This window comes from Acinonyx jubatus, chromosome A1, assembly GCF_027475565.1.
Source record: "Acinonyx jubatus isolate Ajub_Pintada_27869175 chromosome A1, VMU_Ajub_asm_v1.0, whole genome shotgun sequence".
Classification (NCBI taxonomy): Eukaryota; Metazoa; Chordata; class Mammalia; order Carnivora; family Felidae; genus Acinonyx; species Acinonyx jubatus.
The window spans coordinates 66,415,002-66,438,117 of NC_069380.1; the positions used below are offsets into that span (position 1 = coordinate 66,415,002).

The following is a 23,116-nucleotide window of genomic DNA, read 5'->3' on the forward strand; positions in this document are numbered from 1 at the left end:
ACCATAGGTGTAGGGACCACTACTGCAGTGTGGGGTCTTGCAGTGAGGGGGAGACTGGGTTCAACTCTGACACCAACAAGGACAAGTGGGGATTTATAACCAAGGAGCATCGTGGTGGTCACTGGATGGAAAATTACCAAGAGGAAACATCATGGAAAGGGGGGGATTCTTGCTAGATGGACTCAACTGGATTCTTGCTGATGGCAGGCCAGGGTAGGGAATGAGAAAATTGATCAGATACAAATTCACATTTGGTCAGATACCAAAATCAGGGAGATGTTAGCTAAACTGACTTAGCAGGATTCTTGCTCAAACTGGATTCTATAACAACCAAGAGGAAAACCCAAGGTCAGGCCCTTAGAAAGAGGTCTCAGAGGAGCCTGACTAAAATTTTGGTTAAAGAGAGTGTCAAACGCAAACTCCTATCAAGATGCAGAACATTACATTTTCTTCTTGTCCCTTACCAATCAGTCCCGATCCACTGCTCAGGCAGCCCTTGTCCTGATTTTCCTCATTTAGTTTTTCCAATTCTAGATCTTCATATTAATAGAACCATATCGTATGTCCTCTTTTTTTTAATGTTTATTTTTGAGAGAGTGTGCATGAGCACAAGCGGGCAGAGAGGGAGACACGGAATCTGAAGCAGGCTCCAGGCTCTGAGCTGTCAGCACAGGGCCCGACGTGGGGCTTGAATTCACAAACCATGAGATCATGACCTGAGTAGAAGTCGGATGCTTAACCCACTGAGCCACCTAGGCGCCCCTCTTTAACTTCTAATACTGATAGTTTTGTAATTCTTTTTTTCCTTCTTAATATAGCTTGAGTTTGGCCAAATTTATTGGTCTTTTAAAGGCAACAAGTTTAGGGATTTATTAATGTTTTCTATGATTTTCCTTTATTTCATTGATTTCTTCTTTGTTTCCTTCCTTTGACTTATTTTGGGTTTACTTTGTGCTTTTCTGGCTTTTTGTGGTTGAATTGCCACTGATTTTAGGTCTCTCTCTCTCTTTTTTCCTTCAGTATAAGCATTTAAATTTTTAATGTTTTTATTTATTTTTGAGACAGAGAGACAGCGCACGAGTAGGGGAGGAGCAGAAAGAGAGGGAGACACAGAATCCAAAGCAGGCTCCAGGCTCTGAGCTGTCAGCACAGAGCCTGACGCAGGGCTCAAACTCACGGACTGTGAGATCATGGCCTGAGCCAAAGTTGGATGCCCAACTGACTGAGCCACCCAGGTGCCCTTCAGTATAAGCATTTAAAGCTGTACGTCTCATATTTTGTTTTCATTATCATTTGGTTTGAAATGTATTCTAATTCCCTTCTTTTTTGACACATGGATTATTTGGATTTTTTTTAAATTTTGAAATGTTTGGTGGTATCTTATTAATTTTATGTGGTCACTGTACATACTTCATGTGATTTCCTTCCTTTTAAATTTATGTAGACCTGTCTTTTAGTCCAGTATGGTGTCTGTTTTTGCTGACTGTTCTGTGTGAACTTGAAAATAATGTGTATCTGCAGTTGTTGTGTGTAATGTTTATGTTAGTTTTCCCATCAATTGCTGAGAGAGGAGAGTTTTCAAGATCTTTAATTACCTGTTAAGGTTGCAAACTTTCTTATCTTTCCCTTTAACATTGTCCATTTTTCCTTTAAGCACTTTGAAGGTCTGCTATTAGCAACGCCCGTATCTGTGACTGCTAAATTCTGCTCGTGAACACCGCTTCCTGTCTCATATCCCCTCCTACCAAGTCCAGGAAGGAGTATTTCAGTATTCTCAAAAAACTCAGAGGAAGAATTATTTTTTACCCCAGATTTTTATATATAGCAAACTATCAATTAGGGTAGTTTTTTGTAATTATTTGGAAATTTTCCTTTTCAGTTCCATATCTCTGTGAAAATTGTTCTGTTTAGTTTTTCTTTTAGGATCAGTTTGTGTTACTCATTTGAGTTTTCAAATTTAGCAAAGTAGTCTCATTATTTTAATTTCTTCTATCTTATTTGTCACTTATTTCTTATTTTTGGTTTTGATCCTGCTTTCTTTTCCTGATTAGGTTAGAGATATGTATTGATTTTTGCCAAGAACTAAGCCTTTTGACTTACCAGTTCTTTTTCTTCTTCATCCCTCCTTTGGTTGTGGTTTCTCTAGCTTTCTCCTTGGTGAGTTCATCCTTGAGGGGTTCCTAGGGAAATTTATTTTCTCATTTCTTTTACGTTTGTATCTTTATTCTTAAAAGGCTGGTTTGGTTAGATAAGAAAATCCTTTGCTCACACTTTTTCTGTATCTTGAAGTTATTGTTCCATTGTCCCCTGGCACAGAATATTGCTCTGGAAAATCTGGGGCCAGGTTCAAAGAGCCCTCATCTTTCAAATGCATAATTAGACTAGCCAGCATAGGTCTCCCTCTTTACTGTTACCATCCAGTTTGCCCTGACACCTAGTGTGCCCTTTCCTGAAATTACAAATGAATTTACAGATTGAAAATGTCTTAAATTTAATCTGGGGGCGCCTGGGTGGTTCAGTTGGTTAGGTGACCGACTTCAGTTCAGGTCATGATCTCGCAGTTTGTGAGTTCGAGCCCTGCGTTGGGCTCTGTGCTGACAGCTCAGAGCCTGGAGCCTGCTTCGGATTCTGTGTCTCCCCCTCTCTCTATCCCGCCCCTGCTCACACTCTGTGTCTCTCAATAATAAATAAACTTTAAAAAAAATTAAAAAATATTTGAATTGTTTTGTTCTACTGGTTTGGTTTTCTCCTTCTGAGATCTAATTATGTGTAGGTTGTATTCCCTTTGCTTGTCGCGTATAGCTGCTGTTTTTTCTCTAGTCTTCTTAAACTCTTTATTTCCATTTCATTTTGTTAGATCCTTATTTTTTTCCATATGATGCTGCTTCCGGTGCTCCTTCTCATTTCATCTGTAATTCTACGATAGTTGTGATCTTCTTGAGTATTGACTACTCACATTTTTGTCTCCTCTTTGTCTCACTCTCTCTTTGCTGAGTTCTTATTCTGCTTTGTGATTACCCTTACAAGAGGTGATTGGATAAGTTCTAAAAATTCATGGCATGTTTGCTCAGAATTCTCATGTGTTTGGCTACTGTTCTGATGTGTGTTCATCAGGTAAGTCTTGGTGGGTGCTCTTTTCCTGTCTCTATTTAAAAGCTGTCCTTGAATTGATGCTATACCATTTTCTTAAAAATCTATTTTGAGAGAGAGAGAGAGAGCGAGCGCATGAGCAGGGGAGGGGCAGAGAGAGAGAGAGGATCCCAAGCAGGCTCCAAGCTATCAGCATGGAGCCCGACATGGGGCTCGAACCTAGGAAGTGTGAGACCATGACCTGAGCTGAAACCAAGAGTCAGGCACTTAACTGACTGAGCCACCCAGGCGCCCCGATGCTGTACCATTAAAATGAATTATCCTGCCCTAGCTATTTGTGGGCAAGTCCTTTGGTGTGTGTGTGTGTTTGTGTGTGTGTGTGTGTATAAGGGAGTGCTGGGGACAGGGCAGCCTTCTGTACTTAGCAATTGCAGTCCTCTCTGCTTCACTGTTTCCACAGACATTCTGCCTCCTGCTAAAATGGCCTTTCTACATAGCTCTGCCCTCTCTGCTTCTCTGAACCAAACCGTGTCCAGGTCATCAGCTGCCAGCCCTGCTGCCCCTCTGCCCACTTCCTTTGCTACCAAAGGGGTATATCTTTTACACTTGAGGGTGAGCCCTCACCTTCAGAGAGCACATAGTTGCTGGGGTTTTCTGAGATGTGCTGCTCAGGGCTATTTTCTCGTATTCTCTTTTTTCTGTCTTTTCCTGAGTAAGGTCTTTGCTTTATCTCCACTCTGTCTGGCTTTGGATTTCATGGTTCTCATAATATGCAAAGGATATATAGGTTGTCACTTTAGGGTGAGCCCATACTCCTAGAAAGTTTTTGTTTTTGTTTTTGGGCTTTCTCACTATTGCTTCCCCCTCTCATCTTGGATTCATGGCTGATATTAGCTAATTTTAGCAGGCCTTGTACACTTTGATTGTTTTGCATGATATCCTGGAGGAGATGGTTGGTGTCCATGGACATATTTATATTGGGGTCTGATGTTCTCTTTTAGAGGCTCTCTAGGTCCCTGAACTGAGAATAGACTTTTAGGGGGATAAGGGTGGAAGCCGGAAACAGCTGTTCAGGTGTATTAACGGTGGACTGCATATGTCACATTGGTCATTGGAGAAATGGTGAGAAGCAGGTAAATTCTGGACATAGTTTTTGGGATTTGCTAGTGGACTGAAGGACTGAAAGAGGCAGTCTTTTGCAGCTGTGCACATCTGTCTTTGAAATGCTGCTTCTGCACTGGGGAGCTTAAAGCAGGCTTTAAGTGGGTGGGACTGTTCGCAGGGAGACTTCCTCTGTGGCGCTTGCCATCTGGCCCAGTTGCCAAAATGAACAGGAAATTAATCATTTTACTTATTGGGTGGAGTTCTTGTCCTTGTTTAGTCCAGGTCTGTTGTAGAGATCTGGAGTGTCCATGGGCTTGGTTCTGCCACTCTTCCTGGTTCCCACAGCCACATCGGGGGCTGCGCCACGTGCGCATCTTCTGTTCAGTTCAGAGACTGATTCTTGGGCCCTGGTGGGCGAATGCAGCAGTGGCGGCTGCACACTCACAGGGAGAGCCCGCCCAGACATCCCTCAGTTCTCTCCCGAGCTGTCCTGGTGGTTGCGTAAGCTGCCCCTACTTGCTGAATGCTGAACTGAGGATCCTTGGCCAAACACAATGGCTCCCACATCTGCGAGGGCCTCTGCTTGCACTGGGGTTCTCTACACGCAGGAATCAAATGGGATCATGGTAATAATGAATAAACCTTTCTTTCAGAAATTTCTGAAAGTTTCTGGTCTGCTGCTGTTTTTGGTGCTGCCATGATTCTATTATTTTTGTGTGTGTCATTTCTGTGGAAGAGTGGGATGGAAGGGATGTGCCCTCCTCTGTCTGCCAGCTTGGTCTAGTTTGCTTTGTTCCCTAGGAATCGACTGGGGGGACTGGCAGAAAAAGGATTTGGGAAGATTTTTTAGATTCAGAGGATAGAAAATGAGTTGGCTGATATGTAATAGACGGTTTATTCAGGGCCTGAATATTTCTGGCTTATTCTGCTTTTCACAGATGCTTAATAACAGTATGGGATAAACATAATTGGGTGTTACTTTTATTTTTTTGAAGATTCCTCCTTAGAGTGTGGAATCGGAGTAAATATAATGTCCATGGGAAGTTTTAACATCACCTATAGTAAGTTTTTAATTAAATTACCTACCTGTAATCATGTGAATGTAGGAAACAACCTATATAATTTTATATTTTTTCTGTATGGGGAAAAATGTGCCTACCTTAAGTTTCAATAAAAGATAGAAGACTGCTTCGAAGGAGACAGTCTGAACATTTAAGAATTAAAACATGTTTAAAATGTAGAGTTTGCATTAATAGCAAAATGGCATGTATCGAAACATTTTGTATTAAGTTCCTTCAAAGTACATTTCCTTACTAGATTGTGGCATCAAGTGCTATGGGTATTAATTGTAAAGTTAACCCTCACTACTATTTATGATGGTTTTGCGTACTAAATTGGAAAGGTATTTTATGTTGTCATTGTGGATTGGGTGACTGTAATAATGTTTCATATTAATACGCAATACTAATGCACTGAGGTAGGAATTAGGATAAAAATTTAAACATACCCCCCGACGGGCCAAAGGTAGCATGGGTGCATTTTCTATGGAGTGCAGGCTTATGACAGTAACTGTCCCTTATGCAGGGGATACCTTCCAAGTCCCCCAGTGTATGCCCAAAACTGCAGATAGTACTGAACCCTATATATACTGTTTTTTCCTATACATACATATCCATGATCAAGTTTCACTTATTAATTAGGCACAGTGATAATAAACAATAATAATACAACAGTATTAATGAATAATAAAACGGAATAATTATAACAAAATACTGTCATAAAAGTTATGTAAATGTGGTCTCTAGAAATACCTCATTGTCCTGTACTCACCCTTGTTCCTGTGATGATATGAGATGATGAAATGCCTGCAGGATGAGTCGAAGTGAGGTGAATGACATAGGCATTGTTGTGACAGGGCATTAGGCTGCTCTTGACCTTCCAGCACTATGTCAGAAGGAAGGATGATCGGCCTTCCTACTCCCTTCCAGGATCAGCTGTTGCCAAGACCAATGCTCAGGCATGTCATCAAGAGAGAGGTCTTTTCCCACAGTGCATTGCACTTCCATAAAAACTAGAATTTGCATTCAGCAGTCCATTATTTGAGATGTCTGTCCAGGGAGAACAATAAGGAAGACTTGTATTGGAGCTTCTCAAGGCCGCTCCTAGATTTGATGATTAGGGTAGGAGGACACATGAGACTCAGCATGCAGATGTACTCAGGCTAAGATTTAACCTAGTGAAAGGATACAAAGTAGTATCGCAAAGAGAAAAGGCATATGGTGCAAATTCCAGAGGAAACCAGGTAGAGGATTCCAAGAGTCTTTCTCTGTGAAATTGTAGGACAAGCTAATTCCTCAAGACGTGTGAAGTGTTGCCTACTGGGGAAGTTTGGTAGAGCCACCACCCAGGGTGTTTATTTGAGGCTGGTCACGTAGGCACCTTCTGCCCACCCCCTACCCAAATTCCAGACTCCCAGAAGGAAGGAAGATGTTTAGCATAAACCACATTGTTTGTACAGACATTTAGGCACGGTGAGCCATTCCTACCCGGGAGTGGTGGGAACCACTGCTCCTGCAGCCCGTCTTTCGAGAGGTCAGCCAGGACCAGCCTTACCGGCAGGCCCTTCTAGGGATAACAGTTTCAAGCTGGCTATGTTGGCTCTTTTCTGGGTGACTCAGATATCCAGATGCCTTGTGTTCTAGATATTGAAGTATTTGAAAATGAGATAAAAGACATAATGTGGATTGTTATCAGACTTCCCATACTGGGACGGTCAGTGTGTGTTGTTTTGCTTTGATTCATACTTTAAAAAACATCAGGTTTGTAACAGCTCCTGTTGAAACTCCTGGGTGACACAGACATTCTGGTTGCTGATGGTTCCTCTTGGGCTCCCTTTATAAGCCTCTGATTCTTCTGAACTGTGGACCCATAGCTGACTGTGCAGATTTTCTTTGCCATGGTCTTATTTTCCTTTGTAACAATCACTTCAATCTTAGTGATGGTTAAGACTGCTTTGTATAAAGTATGGGCATTAAAATACCTCAAAGATGTGGTGAAGGTAATGTGGGAGGGTGGGCAAGTAAACAAATAGCAGTGATTGAGTGGGAGTAAAAAGCTACCTAAATTCAGCCTTAATTATGCTATGCCTTTCATAAGTTTGCTAACAAAATCATTACTATAACTTCTTAGGCTCTTAAGCAGTAATTGCACGAGAGTAAAGGGTCGGGATAGTGGCTTTAGTATCAATCTTACCAGATAAGTAGAGGTTACAAATTGCATTACCTTTAACAGCATTATCTTAAACATAATTTGACAGCTATTCAGGATTATGAAACTGCTCAGGAACACAATGAAAATGATCAGCAGATTCGGGAAGGTCTAGAGAAGGCACAGAGGCTACTGAAACAGTCACAGAAACGAGATTATTATAAAATTTTGGGAGTAAAAAGGTGAGTTATTAAATTTAAAATTTACATAAATCAACTGTTTTAAAGCTTATCATTGCTCTTCCTTTTTTCTCTGATTCATTGCTTTCTTTATGTAATTTCAGTCATGGATTAAACCTAACCATCTTTAACATAGTGAAGCTATTTTGTTACAGGCAGATTTCTTTGATAGCAACTACTACTGCAGTGATAGGGAATTAGTAGTTGGTGACAAAGGTATGACACTGTAGCATGAATAGATCCTGCCCTAGATTATTTAGGAAGGGTAAGGAGGGTAGGAGTGAGCTTTCTTTTGTGAGGACAGGAGGGAGAGAGGGGGAAAGAAAACTCTAGGCCTAAAAATAAAGTGGCACTTTTGAGAATTAACTTACACGCACTGAGATCTACAAAAGCTGGGTAATGTCAGACCCACTTTCCCTGAAGAAGGAACCATCAATCTTTTATCAAAAGTTGAACCTTTGTTAAGTAAGCTAACCAGATGCAAAATAGAAAGTGGGTTTCAGACTCAGAGTATCTCTTTTAATGCCAAGATTTGTATCATGGTAGGCTGGAAATTCAGAAAGCTTAAAAACACATCTGTGTGATTTTTTTTTTAAAGGGAACATTGCAAAGATCAAAAGTAATTTCTCCCCAGTGAGATTCTGATCTTAGGGAACAAGTATCTGAGGAAGCCTGACCAGCTTTAATGATCATCCAGTCTGGATATTTAATGTTCAGCCTGTGACACCATGGGCACGATTAGAAGAACCAGGTTGCTGACTTGCCGGCGGGATCATAACTGTCTTTTAGTTTTTTGTGGCTGTGTGTTGGGCACTGCTTAACTAATGATTATTTATTTTCATACTTCTCAGAAACGCCAAAAAGCAAGAAATCATTAAAGCATACCGAAAATTAGCATTGCAGTGGCACCCGGATAACTTCCAGAATGAAGAAGAAAAGAAAAAAGCTGAGAAAAAGTTCATTGACATAGCGGCTGCTAAAGAGGTCCTCTCTGACCCAGGTATTGTTTGTCCTTAGCATTTTCTGTTCTTCTGAAATGGCTGAGTCTGCGATGCGCAGACTTCTAGCTCCATTCCTTTGCTGACTTGGAGACAGGGTCACACAGTGGGGACAGGCGGGCTGCTCAGGGCCACCCCGTAGGAGCTGGGGACCACTGGGTCCCCCGCCTTGCAGTTTCAGAAGTCCAGATGTCATGCCTGCCCCCGTCAGACTCAGGGCCCTTCTGTCTGGCTCAGTGGAAAGACCAACAAGCTTGGAATCAGAAGGCCTGATTTGACTCTTCGCTCTACTGCCAAAGTTCTTAGAGCTTTTTGAGCCTCAGATTTTACACCAGTGAGGGGGATGTCTTAGGTTCCTTCCACCTTCCCGGATCACTGATGAATTCTTTATACCAAACTTCTAGGAGCTCGATTAGGAAACCAGAATGCCCTGGGGGGGAAGGGGGGGCGGGCAATGAGGGTGGGAGGTGTATACCTAGCCCAGGAACCTTGTCCTGAATCAAATGTTCATTAGATTTACTGGTTGCTGGAATGTTTTTATCATATGCTAAAATGGCCTGGAAAACGAGAGAGAAAATGAAGAAATTAGGTAATACTGAACAATGCTTAGACATTTCCAGAGCGAATTTAATGTTAAGCTAATACTTATTGCTTTTTTGTGCCTTTCCATGTCAGTAGGAGTAGAAGCTATGACTTGAGCTAGACAAATTCATCAAAAATAGAAGGGAAGGGACTCAAGATTTATGCCCATTTGGCAATTTTTTTTTTTTAATTTTTAAAGTGTATTTATTTTGAAAAGAGAGAGAGGGAGAGAGAGAGAGAATCCAAGCAGGCCCCACACTGTCAGCACAGAACCTGACATGGGGCTCGAACCTACATGACCTGGGCTGAAGTTGGACACTTAACCGACTAAGCCAACCAGGTGCCCTCCTTGGCAAATCTTTTTTGAACATCTGTTCCTGCTATGGAATCGAAGCTGTATGGCCCTCTATTTGCATTTATAATCCTGTAAGGGAGGTGGAAATGGAGTTAATGAGCACAGCAGGATAGTCTATCTTTTCACTCAGCAAACGAGTGCCAGCAACATTCTCAAATGGTCTGTCTTCAGCTGGCACAGTGGACAGGTGGGGGGGCCACAGTGGACTGGGAGCTGGGAATCTTCGGCGGGGGGTGGCGGGGGGTGGTGGGCATATGGGGAGATGACCCTGCAGCTGAGCACTAAGGATGGCAGGGAGCCAACCAATGGAGTTGGGGCCGATAGTCAAAAAGTACCTACAAATGCAGTTCTTTTCTTGATGCTTAGGAGTTCTTTTGGTTCTGTTCCTTTTTCTTAGCCCCTGTTCTTATTTTAGGGATGAATAGTTTTTTCTAGTCTGAGTGTAGTCATTTGCTCTCCTGCTACCTGCAGGATTCCTTTCTCCCGTTTGCCTGCATTAGCCTCTGTCTCGTCAGACCCTCCTCGGGACTGAGAGGTACAGCAGTGAGGGCAGCCTCCTGTGCTGCACAGCAGGGAACCTTAAGTCCAAACAGAACTAAGAGTGAGGCGTGGAAAGCTGTTGAGACTGTGTTACTGGGGTGAGGACGGTGATGTGGCTCTTTGATCATAGGGGTGTGACTTTTGGAGGTCTCTTTCTTTGCAATTATTTTTTTCCAGAGAATTTCCTTGGGTAGCTTCTTGTGAGGAGTGAACATTCAGGGGGCCTGAATTTCAAGGAATACCCATTTCCAGCCCTGAACCTCAACCCTTTTTCTGTGACCGGTATTTCTTCTCTAGGCTGTTTCTCCTGAGACCAAACCTGTGAGCTGGGCAGGAATGGGGGAGCCGGGATCTGTGTGTCAGGCATGACTGATTTGATAAGAGAGAAGCCAGGAATCCTGTGATGCTCCCTTCCCCCTCCCCAGGCCTTAGTTAATACCTGGGTCTTCATTTTCTGGTTTCTTTCTTGTAGAAATGAGGAAGAAATTTGATGATGGAGAAGATCCCCTGGACGCAGAGAGCCAACAAGGAGGTGGAGGCAACCCTTTCCACAGAAGCTGGAACTCATGGCAGGGGTTTAACCCCTTCAGCTCAGGCGGACCTTTTAGATTTAAATTCCACTTCAATTAAACCAGCTGTTTTTCTGCTCTTCTTCCTTAATTTTTTTAAAGATTAAAAAGAAAGAAACCTTGTCCCGGGATCCTAATGGAAAAAAAAAAAAATTCAAATCTCTTAGTTTGTTCATGACCAAAGAGTTGTTTTAATAGGAAAAATCCGTTCTTACCCATTTTAGACTGGAGGTTGATGGGTCGGAGAAGGCAGAGAGGCGAAGACTTGTTCTATTTCTGACAGAGCGGCTCATGTAAATGTTTGAGCCTCTGGAAGAGGGTCTGAGGGAGGTGTGCCTGTGCAAGCGCTCACGTAGTTTTCTCACCGGAGCAGTAGACATTCTTCTTCACAGCCTCGCATAGCCCATCAGTGCCTGCACGAGGACGGGGAGCTGTAGTTTTTGGGAGAGCAGGTTAAGTTTTAGTATTCTTAGGATATTACCATTTTGAGCTGTGCGGTCCTAGGGACACCTTGGCCTAGATTTTGGTCAGTCCCTTTGCTTGCAGATACCTGTGAAATTACAGAGCCTCGTGAATGCAAGCGCACTTGCACCTCTGCTGGCATGAGCACGGCTGGCACTGAGGGAGGGACGGAACCCGCCTTTTAGAAAGCCTGCTGCCCGGTGGTAGCTGACATCGCCAGGTACAGACTTTGGATGGGTATTAAGCGTGCGTTTTATGTCCAGTACCTGCAAGAGAACACTGAAGACCACTGAAACAGAATTGATTATAAAAATCTATGGGCCCTTTTGTTTAATAGGAAACAAATTAACTAAAGGAGAATGGGTAATACAGCAGTGGTGTTACCTAAAATAGAACTGAGGTGCGGAATGAAATACTTTAATAGCTGAAGTTGTGAGTTAAACAGAATTTCCTGTAACAGGATTGGCTTGGAACTGTCAAGTTGCTCAGTTGACAGAGAGAGAGAGAGAATGCCGTGTGCCCCACTTGTAATCAGGGTGGTGGGGCAGCTTCTCTGACTGCCTGGCCAACCCTCTGGGGTTGCAGTCACTCCCACATGGGACTGTCGAGGCAGCAGTTAAACTGTAGACCCGCCGCTTGCCCGGACCTCGATGCGTCTGCTGTTCTCCTGCCAGGAAGAACACACATGTACAAATCTAGTCAGCTCTGGCTGTATTTCCATCATCAAGATGGCATCTCTTCTTGGGATTCTGTCTTCTTACCTTTTAAGAAATTAAGGTATTCAGTCTTTGTGTACTGGATAATTTTTTCCCTAAAAAGTATTATTTTAATCAAGAGCATTAAATATTTATGGAACTATTGATGCTGCATTTAAAATCTAAGAGAGTTACTTTAGATAAGAATGATTACCTTCATTCTGGAAAGGTTTTTGTTTTTTGCCTCAGAGCATTTTGACGAGTATGGGTCTCTAATATATTGTTTTTATGAAGTCAGGCATTTTAATTTCAGTGGTGGGAAGCGTCCTGACCACAGCAGCCAAGCACAGAGCGTTTCCTTCCATGGTCACCCTGCAACGTACGTGAAGAAAATTTCTTTGAGAGACAAAAATCACATAGTTGAGTTAAGCAAAACATATATGTGCTTTTTTTACATCTACTTAGAAGTCTGTTTCTTACCAATAAACTTAACAGTGCATTTGGAAAATTGGGGAACAGTTTGCAGCTTTCCTTTCTTTTTAGTATCTTAAAATGCAAGCCAGCGTGAAGATGATTTCTAAGGGAAATTCAATTTTGCTTATTCTTTAATCTTAGTAATCTCATTACTCCACTGTGTCAGCAATATATTTTTTCCAGTCTGGTTCTTTGGTGTCTGTCGTCACTGACCGTTTTGCAATCTAGCAATGGCCTCTACCTACTTTTGAAGTAAGAATTTTCATGCAGAGTCAGAACAAGGAAATATCCAATCACTTGCCTTTCCATTCAGAGAAGAGGTCTAGAAGGAGACCGAGGGAGTCAGGACGGTGGAGGGCTGGGCCGCTGGAGATGCATCCCCGGCGCCATTACCCCACGGACCGTCCAAGCTGCCCGGACGGTGGCTCGCGTTTTCTCTACTTGCAGTAACCGTCGTTCCTGCGCCTAAACCTTTCCCGTGGATTCAGTCTAGTCGGCGTAGCTGAAATGTGCAGTTACTTGCTCGTCTTCAGTGAACAGAGGAGAGAAGCTATGGTGCCATGTGCCGGTGCCACAGAGAGGGCTCAGTGACAAAATAATGACCCGCAAGTCCAGCCCTGCTGGGTGTCAGAGGCCACCGCCTGTCAGGGCAGACAGTCCTCCGGGCCATCGAGGGAAAGTCGCTCCTCCTGCTGGCCCGATGGGTGAGGTCATTGCACGGACTGAAAAGGCACTTGTTTTGGGGCTCCTTCCATGTGCCACTCTCTAGGCTCTTGTCTCTGGGGCCCGCAGGTGCCCGGTCACCATGATGGCTCTTTCTGGAAAAGTAAAACCAGAGAGGTGCCAAGCCTTAGCTGTATTAAGGTCCTCCCTCCCTCCTCAGTAAGCTCCGGAAGCGAAGTCTCACTTGTCTGTACACTGTGGACACTTTGCCTTCCACAGCAGCCGGGAACGAGCACAGCAACCTAGAAACGCGAGAAAGGTCCTAAAAGAGAATAAACTAATTTAGTGCCCAGTTTTGAAAGTTTGTGCTTTCTTTCCATGGATAAATGAAAAATGGAGGACAACCTCAATAGTTTACTGTGAATTGGATGAACGTCATGCTAACTTTAAAACGTCTTCAGTCAGTGTTAAAAATGTATCTTAAATATCAGTATGAAAGCAGAACTTTTGGGGACTCTGATAATGGAATGTAAAAACTACCTTTTTTTTTTTTTTAAGAGAAAAATGCTGATAACCAAGTAGGGAAAAAGTTCATAGAATCACAATTTGAAATTGGCAGCATTTCCTATTCATGGTGGAAAATGAAAGATTACACCTTTAAAGGCATGAAATTGGTCAGCAGTTGTGACATTTACCATGAAAAAAATGCGTAAGAGACTTCCATTAAAAGTGGTTCCTCGGTCAGGTTGTGTTTGAGCCGCCTGCCTTAAAGCCCAGAGGTCACAGTGACGGGCCTTACAGACATTTTCAGAGTACACGTGTAGTCAGCGGTGGCACCTAAAGAAGTTCACGCAGCCTCGTTGAATGTAGTGATTTTTCCGTATTTGTATAAAGGAAGGAGGAAGGCAAATGCTCATTTGTCCACAAATAACATCCTTACTCTAAATCAGATCATTCCTTTTGTTAGCAGAGTCTATGCTGTAATTGCAAATGATGTTAATAGGTGGGGATAATTTTTTTTTTTTTTTAATGGATGATCTCATTTGCTGAATGATTTAAGAGTCAGATTAGCCACTGCGTGGCCTTGTGTATAAGTAACAGGTTTTGTTGCACTCGTCTGTGGTCGGCCCCTCCTGCCTGCAGGGGAAGGAAAGAGTGTGGAGGAGGTGGATCCTGGAGATGTTTGAGAAGTTAAAATATTACTCCTACTATAAGGCTATAGCTGGTTTTGAGTGAGACAAGACTAAGTAACTTAATCCATCCCAAGTTAGTGTTTTAATAAAGAAACTGAAAATTAATTGAAATGGGTCTCAGATATGTCTGCAAATATGGGTACTATTTTTATGCCCATGTATTTTCACATTTAATAAAAATATTTATGGTCAAATCATTATTTTCTTGCTTTCGCTTCATTTTTAGTCTTTTGGAGAAGTCTCTCTTCCAACTTCGCCTGACATGTAGTCTGTGACCGGGGTGACCAAAGGGCTCCTCCTTCATGTTCAGGTGAAGGAAAGTCAGAGCACAAAACAGAAATAGCTAAAACTTCTGACCCCAAAAGTCCTAGAACAGCTAGGCCTTAAAGTGGACAGTTCTTCAGGTTCAATACTGTTAAAATCTAATAAATTGGCTTGGTTGGAAGACTTTTATACTTAATTTGCACATTTCTGTTAGTCGTAAAACGGGGTTTGCAGCGCGGTCTCAGATTTCCAACTACAGACCCACATAGCTTTCTTCTCCAGTCTCCTGCATATCCTCAAAGACTAGAATACTTAGGACTTTCCCAAAAAGCGCAGTTTCCAAATTCTTGCTAATAATCCTGCTGTCTTTGCACTCTATGAGCCATCAGCCTTAGTCTGAAGATCATGAAAATATCAACAGATGTGACAGCTGGCAGGAAAACAAGAAGAGGAAGGGAAGATCCATTTTCTCTTCCCAGATCCTCAGGGTTTTTCTCGGTGTGAAAGATGCTTCAAAGATAGCAAAGGATAACTCTTCTAACAAAACATTTCACTGTATTTTCTTAGGATTCTATTAATTCTATCACCTGTTGCAGTGTTTGGCTTCTTGCGAGAATTTAATGCATTTTATTACCTCAAGTTACTAAGACCTCATGAGTGGAAATTGTACAATTTTTGTGCAAACAAAATAGCATCTCTTCCACCTGGATCCACTCTGGTTATGCTAACATGCAAGGAGGGCCTTGTAAGATGTGGTCTTTACACCTGGGGAAGTTTATTATGGCTGCTGTGCAGTGGAGAAAAATGGCACCAAATCCCAGAGACGCCTACTTGTCCTGGTATCCGTGAGCTGTTCCCTGCTAGGCCAAGTGCTGCAGAACACTTAAATAGGACTGTCAGAAAAATAAAAATAAAAAAAATAAATAGGACTGTCAGGAAGCCGTGCAGGCAGAAAGATACGGAGCAATCTGGAGAAGTGTTCATGGATGGCAAAGCCCGTCACTGCATTTTAGGACCACAGCACAAAAGCTCTTCCTGTGGTCTGCAAACTCTCCTGCATGACCCTGTCACCCCCTCCCCCTCCCGGCTAGCAGCCGGCTCCCACCTCGAGTTTCGTCCCCCATGTCCCTTCCTTCCTGACACTTCCCCTTCATAACATCTTCATTTGGAGATTTATTGAATGCCATTTGTTCTGGTCTGATAACTTCAAAAGGACACACAGTAGGTACTTAAATAGCTGTTGGATTGGTTCAGGTTATGGAAACTTTATATTTTGGCCTTCCTCAGATGAAGCCTTTTGGACACATTTTCTGGTAGAAGCAGAGGCAGGTTCAGTGACTTTTGTATGAGAAGGAGTTGGTGCTGCTCTAGATTCTCCTCTATACAATTAGTCATGTTTACTTCAAAATTCCTCTCAGCAAGGTCACTACCGTTCTTCTTTCTTCTCTACCTTCTCCCCAATTTTAAATTAAACATGAAGTTGATCTTTGTCATTCAAACGTTTTGGTTTTGAACCGGTCTTTTAAAATTTAATTTGTATTCCCTTAATTCTTATCAAAAACCTTTAATTCAGGGAGATGTGAAAACATGGGTGGTTTTCTTTTCAAAATTTTATTTAAATTCTAGGTGGTTAACATACAGTGCAGTGTTAGTTTCAGGAGAATTTGGTGATTCATCACTTACCTTCAACACCCAGCATTCATCACAAGTGCCCTCCTTAGTACCCATTACCATCTAGCCCACCCCCCACCCACCTCCCTCTGGCAACCCTCAGTTTGTTCGCTATCCTTAAGGGTCTCTTGTGGTTTGTTTTCCTCTCTCCCCCACTTCCCATATGTTCATCTGTTTTTTCTTAAATTTGACATAGGAGTGAAATACTGGTCTTTCTCTGACTTACTTTGCTTATTAGCATAATACACTCTAGCTCTATCCATGTTGTTACAAATGGCAAGATTTCATTCTTTTTTGAGGGCTAATATTCTATTGTGTGTGTGTCTTTATCCATTCATCAGTCAGTGGACACTTGGGCTCTCTCCATACTTGGGCTATTGTCAGTAGTGCTGCTATAAACATCAGGGTGCACATGCCCCTTCGAATCTGTGGTTTTGGGTCCTTTGGGTAAATACCTAGTAGTGCAATGGCTGGGTCGTAGGGTAGCTCTATTTTTAACTTTTTGAGGAACCTCTACACTGTTTTCCGGAGCGGCTGCACCAGTCTTCATTCACACCAACAGTGCAAGAGGGTTCCCCTTTGTCCACATCCTTGCCAACATCTGTTGTTTCTTGTGTTGTTGATTTTAGCCATTGTGACAGGTGTGAGGTGGTACTTCATCGTGGAAAAACCTTAAAGTGAAATCATATCTGGTAGGAAACAAGCCTGATATAGTTGGGCACGTCCATGTGATCAAAGACAACTTTTAAAATTCAAGTAATTAAGAACTGTAGGGAACAAGATACCTTCCCAAACCTGAAATTTTTAAACAACGTTGTTTACAGTAACTTTTAAGTCAAGAGGTTCCCCTCTGGAATTTCTCAGAAAATAGAAGTTTGTATTTGATAATCTGAGCTTTATAATACACCATAAAAAGGGAGCAGCTGTCCCATTTCCATGGTCCCTCGGGGCTCCAGAGCAGCAGCACGGGCCCGCAGGGATCCCTACGGCAGACCATGCACCCCTGGGCCACAGAGTTGCCTGTGAGTTGAACTCTGGCCATCAGAGCCCTGGACCTCCCTGCCACTCCTCTCACTTGGCCACCAAAGGTAAGATTTTAACAAATCAACTGGTTTTTTGAAAATGAGTGGACCGCCTTAAGTCTACCAAGTCAGAGAAGCAGGCAAGAGGGGGCTGGACAGTACCTTAGACTTCATGGTACTGAGCCTCATCAGCACCTTTCCTCTGGAGCCAGGGATCCGAGACCTGTAGAGTCCTTCCGTGAACAGTCTTATTTGTTCTAGTGGGAAGTTAAATGTCACTAACTTCTTTGCTGCTATAGCTCAAAGAATGTCTCAGCCATGCTTTAGTCACTGAAGGATATTCGGACTTGACATCTACCTACCTTCTGCCTTTAAAATTGTCCTGCTGGGTGCCTGAGTCAGGACCTGGTACGTAGTACATAGGAACAACCATTTCCTTAAGCACGCCCCCCCCCCCCCCCCACGCCCTCCACCTTGTGTCGAACTACATGTTTCCTATGAAAGAAAAGCCTGATTTTATTTGTTAGCTCCAAGGCTGAGATGGCGTATGGTGCTTTCTGGAAGTATTCTATTCTCTCTAGAAGCTCCGTTGTCCTCTGGACTTGACAACCGGAGCCAAAGGATGGGCACTTCCAAAATCTAACCTTTTGCATTGGAGCTTCTTAGTGGTGCAAACACCGAGTTGCCTTCAGTCTCAGTCTCATATTCTGGGTTTACTGTATGCCTAAAACGTACAGGTTTTTACAGGATAAGCTCAAAATCTGCCAATTCTTGGATAAACCGTTCAGTTTTCTTAAAGGAGGGGGAAAGAGAAGTGGATTATAACTTCACAGATAGATCCTTTTCTTCTAGGATTTGATTTTTGTTAAAGTTTGATACAGGGCCTGCACCTGAATTCAGGATCTAGAACGTACACTAAAGCCCCTGGCCTGGGCTACATTTCAGCATTTCCAGCTCAATGGAGCTGGTGGCTTTCTCTGGAAGAGCTGCCCACATGCTCAAGTCAGACCTGAAGATCAGTTCCCACACTGTGTCCCTGGGCGGGCGGGGGGGGGGGGGGGGTAGATTTTTGTATGACACAGCAGTCTATAAGCACTTAGCGTAAAGATGAGCCATTTTATCAAAGAGTCGCCCCGTAAAGAAGTATCTGTTTAGAAATCTGGATTTTTATTTTATATTTTTTAATTAAAAAAATTTATTTATTCTTGGGGCACCTGGGTGACTCAGTTAAGCATTCAACTCTTGATTTCAGCTCAGGTCATGATCTCATGGTCATGAGATTGAGCCCTGCATCAGGCTCTGTGCTGGACGTGGAGCCTGTTTAGGATTCTCTCTCTCCCTTTCCCTCTGCCCCTCCCCTGCTCAAGTTCTCGCCCTCTCAAAAAAAAAAAAAAAAAAAAAAAAAAAATTACTCTTTTAAGTACGGTTCATGCCCAATGTGGGGCATGAACTCATGACCCGGAGATCAAGAGTCTCATGCTCTACTGACTGAGCCAGCCAGGCACCCCTTAAATTGATATTTTTAAATGCAAGCTATCACTCACCTGAAATGAGACTTGTACACTGTGCCCTTCAAATCACAAGATACAAACTAGGAGGGGAGCATCAGGACTTTGTATTAGTCTGTAATTTCAGCTTATACTGCATGAAATATAGAATCTAGCATATGGGAGATGGCAGTTAGTGATAGACATGGGAACTAGTGCCTTTACCTACCCGATCCTTCTCCCCACAAAATTCTTAGACAAGCGAAAACAGAGACTGACAGTGAAAGAAGTGTAGGTACCATCTTACAGTCATTTGGGGATTCTGTCCCGAAAACCACTGCAGACCTCAGGTTAGCTGGGTTGGAGCATCTAACTCACTTGAGCAGATTATAGAGTCTCTTATCTATAAGCTTTATCAAACCATCTAGAACAATCTAGTTCCATCAGGGCAGGCCACACTCCATTTTATCACAGACAAGAACAAGTAACAGAGGCAAGGTGAGCAGGAGAGGGAGAGCCCTTGTGACTTCTAATTAGAAATGAATGAAGCAGCTGGGAACAGGGAGGCTATTTTCAAATACTCTATGGGCTATGCTGCTGAATAGAGAAGGGCTAGACTTGTTCAGTAGAGCTCAAGAAGCAGGAGAAACCACCAGTGGACCGTTCTGGCTCACTGTAGAGCTCAGATGGACCAGCCTGCCTCCTGAAGCAGACAGCTCCCTATTGCCTTGCAAGGGTCCAGGGGGCTTGAGGCTCCACTAGGTGGGACTGCCATGGTGGCTGGGAAGCCCCTCTATTAAACATTTCCCACACCACACTCATCAGGAGTGTGGTGATCTCCTTAAGCAATCATGATTTCCCATTCTCAGCTCAGCCCCACTGAATCAGCTTCTTCAGGGGACGGGATTCAGATGACACTGAAGTCTCTTCCATTACTGAGATCCGATTTAGAATAGCTGGATAGTTTTTGAACATTTACTATTCCTATTCATCTATTATTAATACACGGCAGGAAAACAAACTTCATATTCTTAACTTAGTTTCCATTGAAGTGACTACTTTTATACTTCTTTTTTTATACTTATTTTGAAGGCATACAAAGCTCAGTAAGTCCATGAATATAATTTTGTGAAATAAAAACTAGAAACATTAAGAAACTACAAATGCAGCATAGGATGAAAACATCATACTGTTTAAGATAAATGATTACAGTACCACACAACTTTCATTTAAAAATAAGTTATAAATGGGCTTAATTTTTTTATTATTCAGGGGTAACCACAAATCCTTTTTTCTTAGAGGAAAAAAACACAAAACAGCTTTCTTTCATTTTAAATGCACTTTGAGAATAAGCAAATATGGGTGCACAACGAGCTGGAATACACAGACACAGATGGTTTGATAAATCCCCCTGAGAACCAGCTAGTCAGGTATGTTCTTCTACTGGGCTATCTGGCAAAATATCACTTTAATGGGTGAAAACCCAGGGTCTTAAGCAATAAGGAAAAAGAAATAATCTAGTTTTAAATACTCAATGGCCATTTTTTATATAACTTAAACTTATTCAATACATTAACTGCATGTATTTTTAAATATTATTTAAATTGAAGAATATGTCACTAATCTTTAATGAAATTTCCAAAAGCCTTGGCAGTAGTTCCACACTTCCCCAGCAGGTGGCAGATTTCTTGAAATACTTTCGTCGTCTTTCATAAGCCAGTGCTAGAGTTCATCATGTGTCAAAACTGTAGAGGAGGAAAGTTTATTTAGTGATTGAAATCTTAAATATCAAATGAGCTCAAATGTCACCCAAATCATAGGTGCTGGCTGAGGATCCTTTTGTTTGGTTAGTACCTTTTTGCTTCATTATTAGTTGTTTGTACATTACTGTATCATAAGTACTTACATTTTACCACCTAGAAGGGAGCTTTCATGAGTCTATGAGGACAAGGACCATATCTTTGTTATCTCTGTTATCTCTAAAGCCTAGCACACTGTCTGGCAATTTGAAGCCTTGAAAAATACGTATTTATCACTTACTATGCACAAATAGCCTATCACTAATGTAATGGAACAACAAAGAGCAGAAGCCATATATGGTCTCCTTCTGTGATGGGAAGAGAGAGCAGTCAAATACTGATTTAGCTGATACAAATGCGAGGATCAGTGAAGACTATCAGAGACCAAAATGGTTTCTTTTGTATTACTGAGTTGTCACATACTAACTGATTTTACAACACTGAGAATTCAGGATATTTTCAGGCAGAAATGAATTAAAGTACAATGTAAGTGCATCCTATTCCACAATTTGAGATGGCAGACTATGTTTCTTCTTCACCAAATTTCACCTGAGACAAAATGTAAAGGGAATAATAATAATGAGCCTAGGGAAGACATTAATTAAGATGTGATCGCCCCCTTCAAAAATAATCAATAGAAGATAAAGTAAAAAAAAAATTTCCCTGAACAGAGAAAAAAACTAGGTAATAGAAAATATAACCACAGAAATACAAAGGATCCTAAGAGACTACTATGAACAATTATACACCAAAAAAAAAAAAAAAAAAAAAAACCCAGGGACAATCTAGAAGACATGAATAAATCCCTAAAAACATACAACTTACCATGAATATACTGTCTCATGAAGAAATAGAATACCTTAACAAACCTGAGACTGAATCAGTAATCAAAACCTCCTGAGAAACAAAAGTCCAGGACCAAAAGGCTTCACTGGTGAATTCTACCAAACATTTAAGGAATAATACCAATCCTTCTTAATTTTTCCAAACAATAGACAGAGAAGGACACACCCGAACTCATTTTATAAGATCAGCATTAACTGGATTCCAAAACCAGAAAAGTGTACTTTATAAGGAAAGGGAAAGAAAATTACAGGCCATTATTCCCGATAAATAAAAATGCAAAAATCCTCAAAATATTAGCAAACTGAATTCAACAATACATTAAAAAGATCACACACCAAGATCAAGTGGGATTTATTCCAGAGATGCAAGGATGGCTCAATATCCACAAATCAATCAACATGATAAACATCAACAATATGAAGGATAAAAATCATCTCAATGGATGCAGAAAAAGCATTTGAAAAAACTCAACATCCATTTATGACAAAAACTCACAACTAAGTGGGTATAGAGGGACTGTACCTCAATGTAATAAAGACCATATATGACAAGTCCACAGAAAACAAACATTATATTCAACGGCAAAAAGTTGAAAACTTTTCCTCTCAGATCATGAACAAGAATGCCTACCCTTGCCCCTTTTATTCAATATACTATTAGAAGTACCAGCCATAGCAATTAGGCAAGAAAAGAAAATGCATCCAAGCTGAATAGACATAAACTGTCAGTATTTGAAGATAACATATTATATAGAAGAAACCCTAAAGACCACCAAAAAAACTGTTAAAACTATAAATGAATTCAGTAAAGTGGCAGGACATAAAATCAATATACAGAAATCTGTTGTGTTTCTATACACTGATACCAAACTATAAGAAAGAAAAATTAAGAAAATAATCTATTTACAATTGTATCAAAAAGAATAAAATACTAGGAATAAATTTAACCAAGGAGGTGAAAGACCTATACCCTGAAAACTCTAAGACATTGATGAAGACACAAATAAACAGAAAGATATTCCATGCTCACGGACTGGAAGAATTAATATTGTTAAAATGTCCATACTATCCTAAGCAACCTATAGGTTCAATGCAATCCCTATCAAAATTCCAATATCATTTCTCACAGAAATAGAACAAGCAACTTTAAAACTTATGAAGAACCACAAAAGACACCAAATAGCCAAAGTAACATAGAGAAATGATGAAGCTGGAGGCATCAGGGTCCCTGATTTAAAACTGTATCACAGGAGTGCCTGGGTGACTCAGTCATGAAGCATCTGACTTCGGCTCAGGTCATGATATCATGGTTTGTAAGTTGGAGGCTTGCTTTGGGTGAGCTCGAGCCCCATTTCAGGTGAGCACAAACTCTGCTTCAGTGAACACGAACTCTGCTCTGGGTGAGCCCCACTTCTCTCTGCCCTTTGTGGGAAGATTCTCTCTTTCTCCCTCTCCAAAAAAACAAAACAAACAAACAAAACCAAGTAAACTATATCCCAAAGCTACAGTAACCAAAACAGTTTGACATTGCCATAAAAACAGATACACAGATCACTGAAACAGAATGATGGGCACTTATGACAAAGAAGCCAAGAATAGGCAATGGGGAAAGTACAATTTCTTCAATAAATAGTGTTGGGAAATCTGGACAGCCACATGCAAAAGAATGAAACTTTGCCCCATTCTTACACCAAACACAAAGATTCACTCAAAATGGATTAAAGACTCAAATGTAAGACCTGAAATTATAAACCTCCCAGACGAAAACATAGGCAGTAAGCATCTTGATATCAGTGTTGGCAATAATTTTTTGAATTTGTCATCAAAAGTAAAGATAATAAAAGCAAAAGTAAACAA

At 41.6% G+C, this 23,116-nt stretch overlaps 2 protein-coding genes across 3 annotated transcripts in view; one reads left to right on the forward strand and one right to left on the reverse strand.

Annotated features, from left to right (window-relative positions):
- DNAJC3 (DnaJ heat shock protein family (Hsp40) member C3) overlaps nt 1–14,371 on the forward strand; it is an 89,695-nt gene extending 75,324 nt beyond the window's left edge. The window contains exons 10-12 of the mRNA XM_027065108.2: nt 7,511–7,643; nt 8,492–8,640; nt 10,588–14,371. Coding sequence (XP_026920909.2) covers nt 7,511–7,643; nt 8,492–8,640; nt 10,588–10,745 — 440 coding nt within the window. The 3' untranslated portion in view covers nt 10,746–14,371. The remainder of the gene's footprint in view (nt 1–7,510; nt 7,644–8,491; nt 8,641–10,587) is intronic.
- Nucleotides 14,372–19,862: 5,491 nt separating this feature from the next.
- UGGT2 (UDP-glucose glycoprotein glucosyltransferase 2) overlaps nt 19,863–23,116 on the reverse strand; it is a 186,989-nt gene continuing 183,735 nt past the window's right edge. For both annotated transcript variants that reach the window (XM_027065110.2, XM_053217215.1), the window contains one exon: nt 19,863–20,360. In XM_027065110.2, coding sequence (XP_026920911.2) covers nt 20,338–20,360 — 23 coding nt within the window. In that variant the 3' untranslated portion in view covers nt 19,863–20,337. The remainder of the gene's footprint in view (nt 20,361–23,116) is intronic.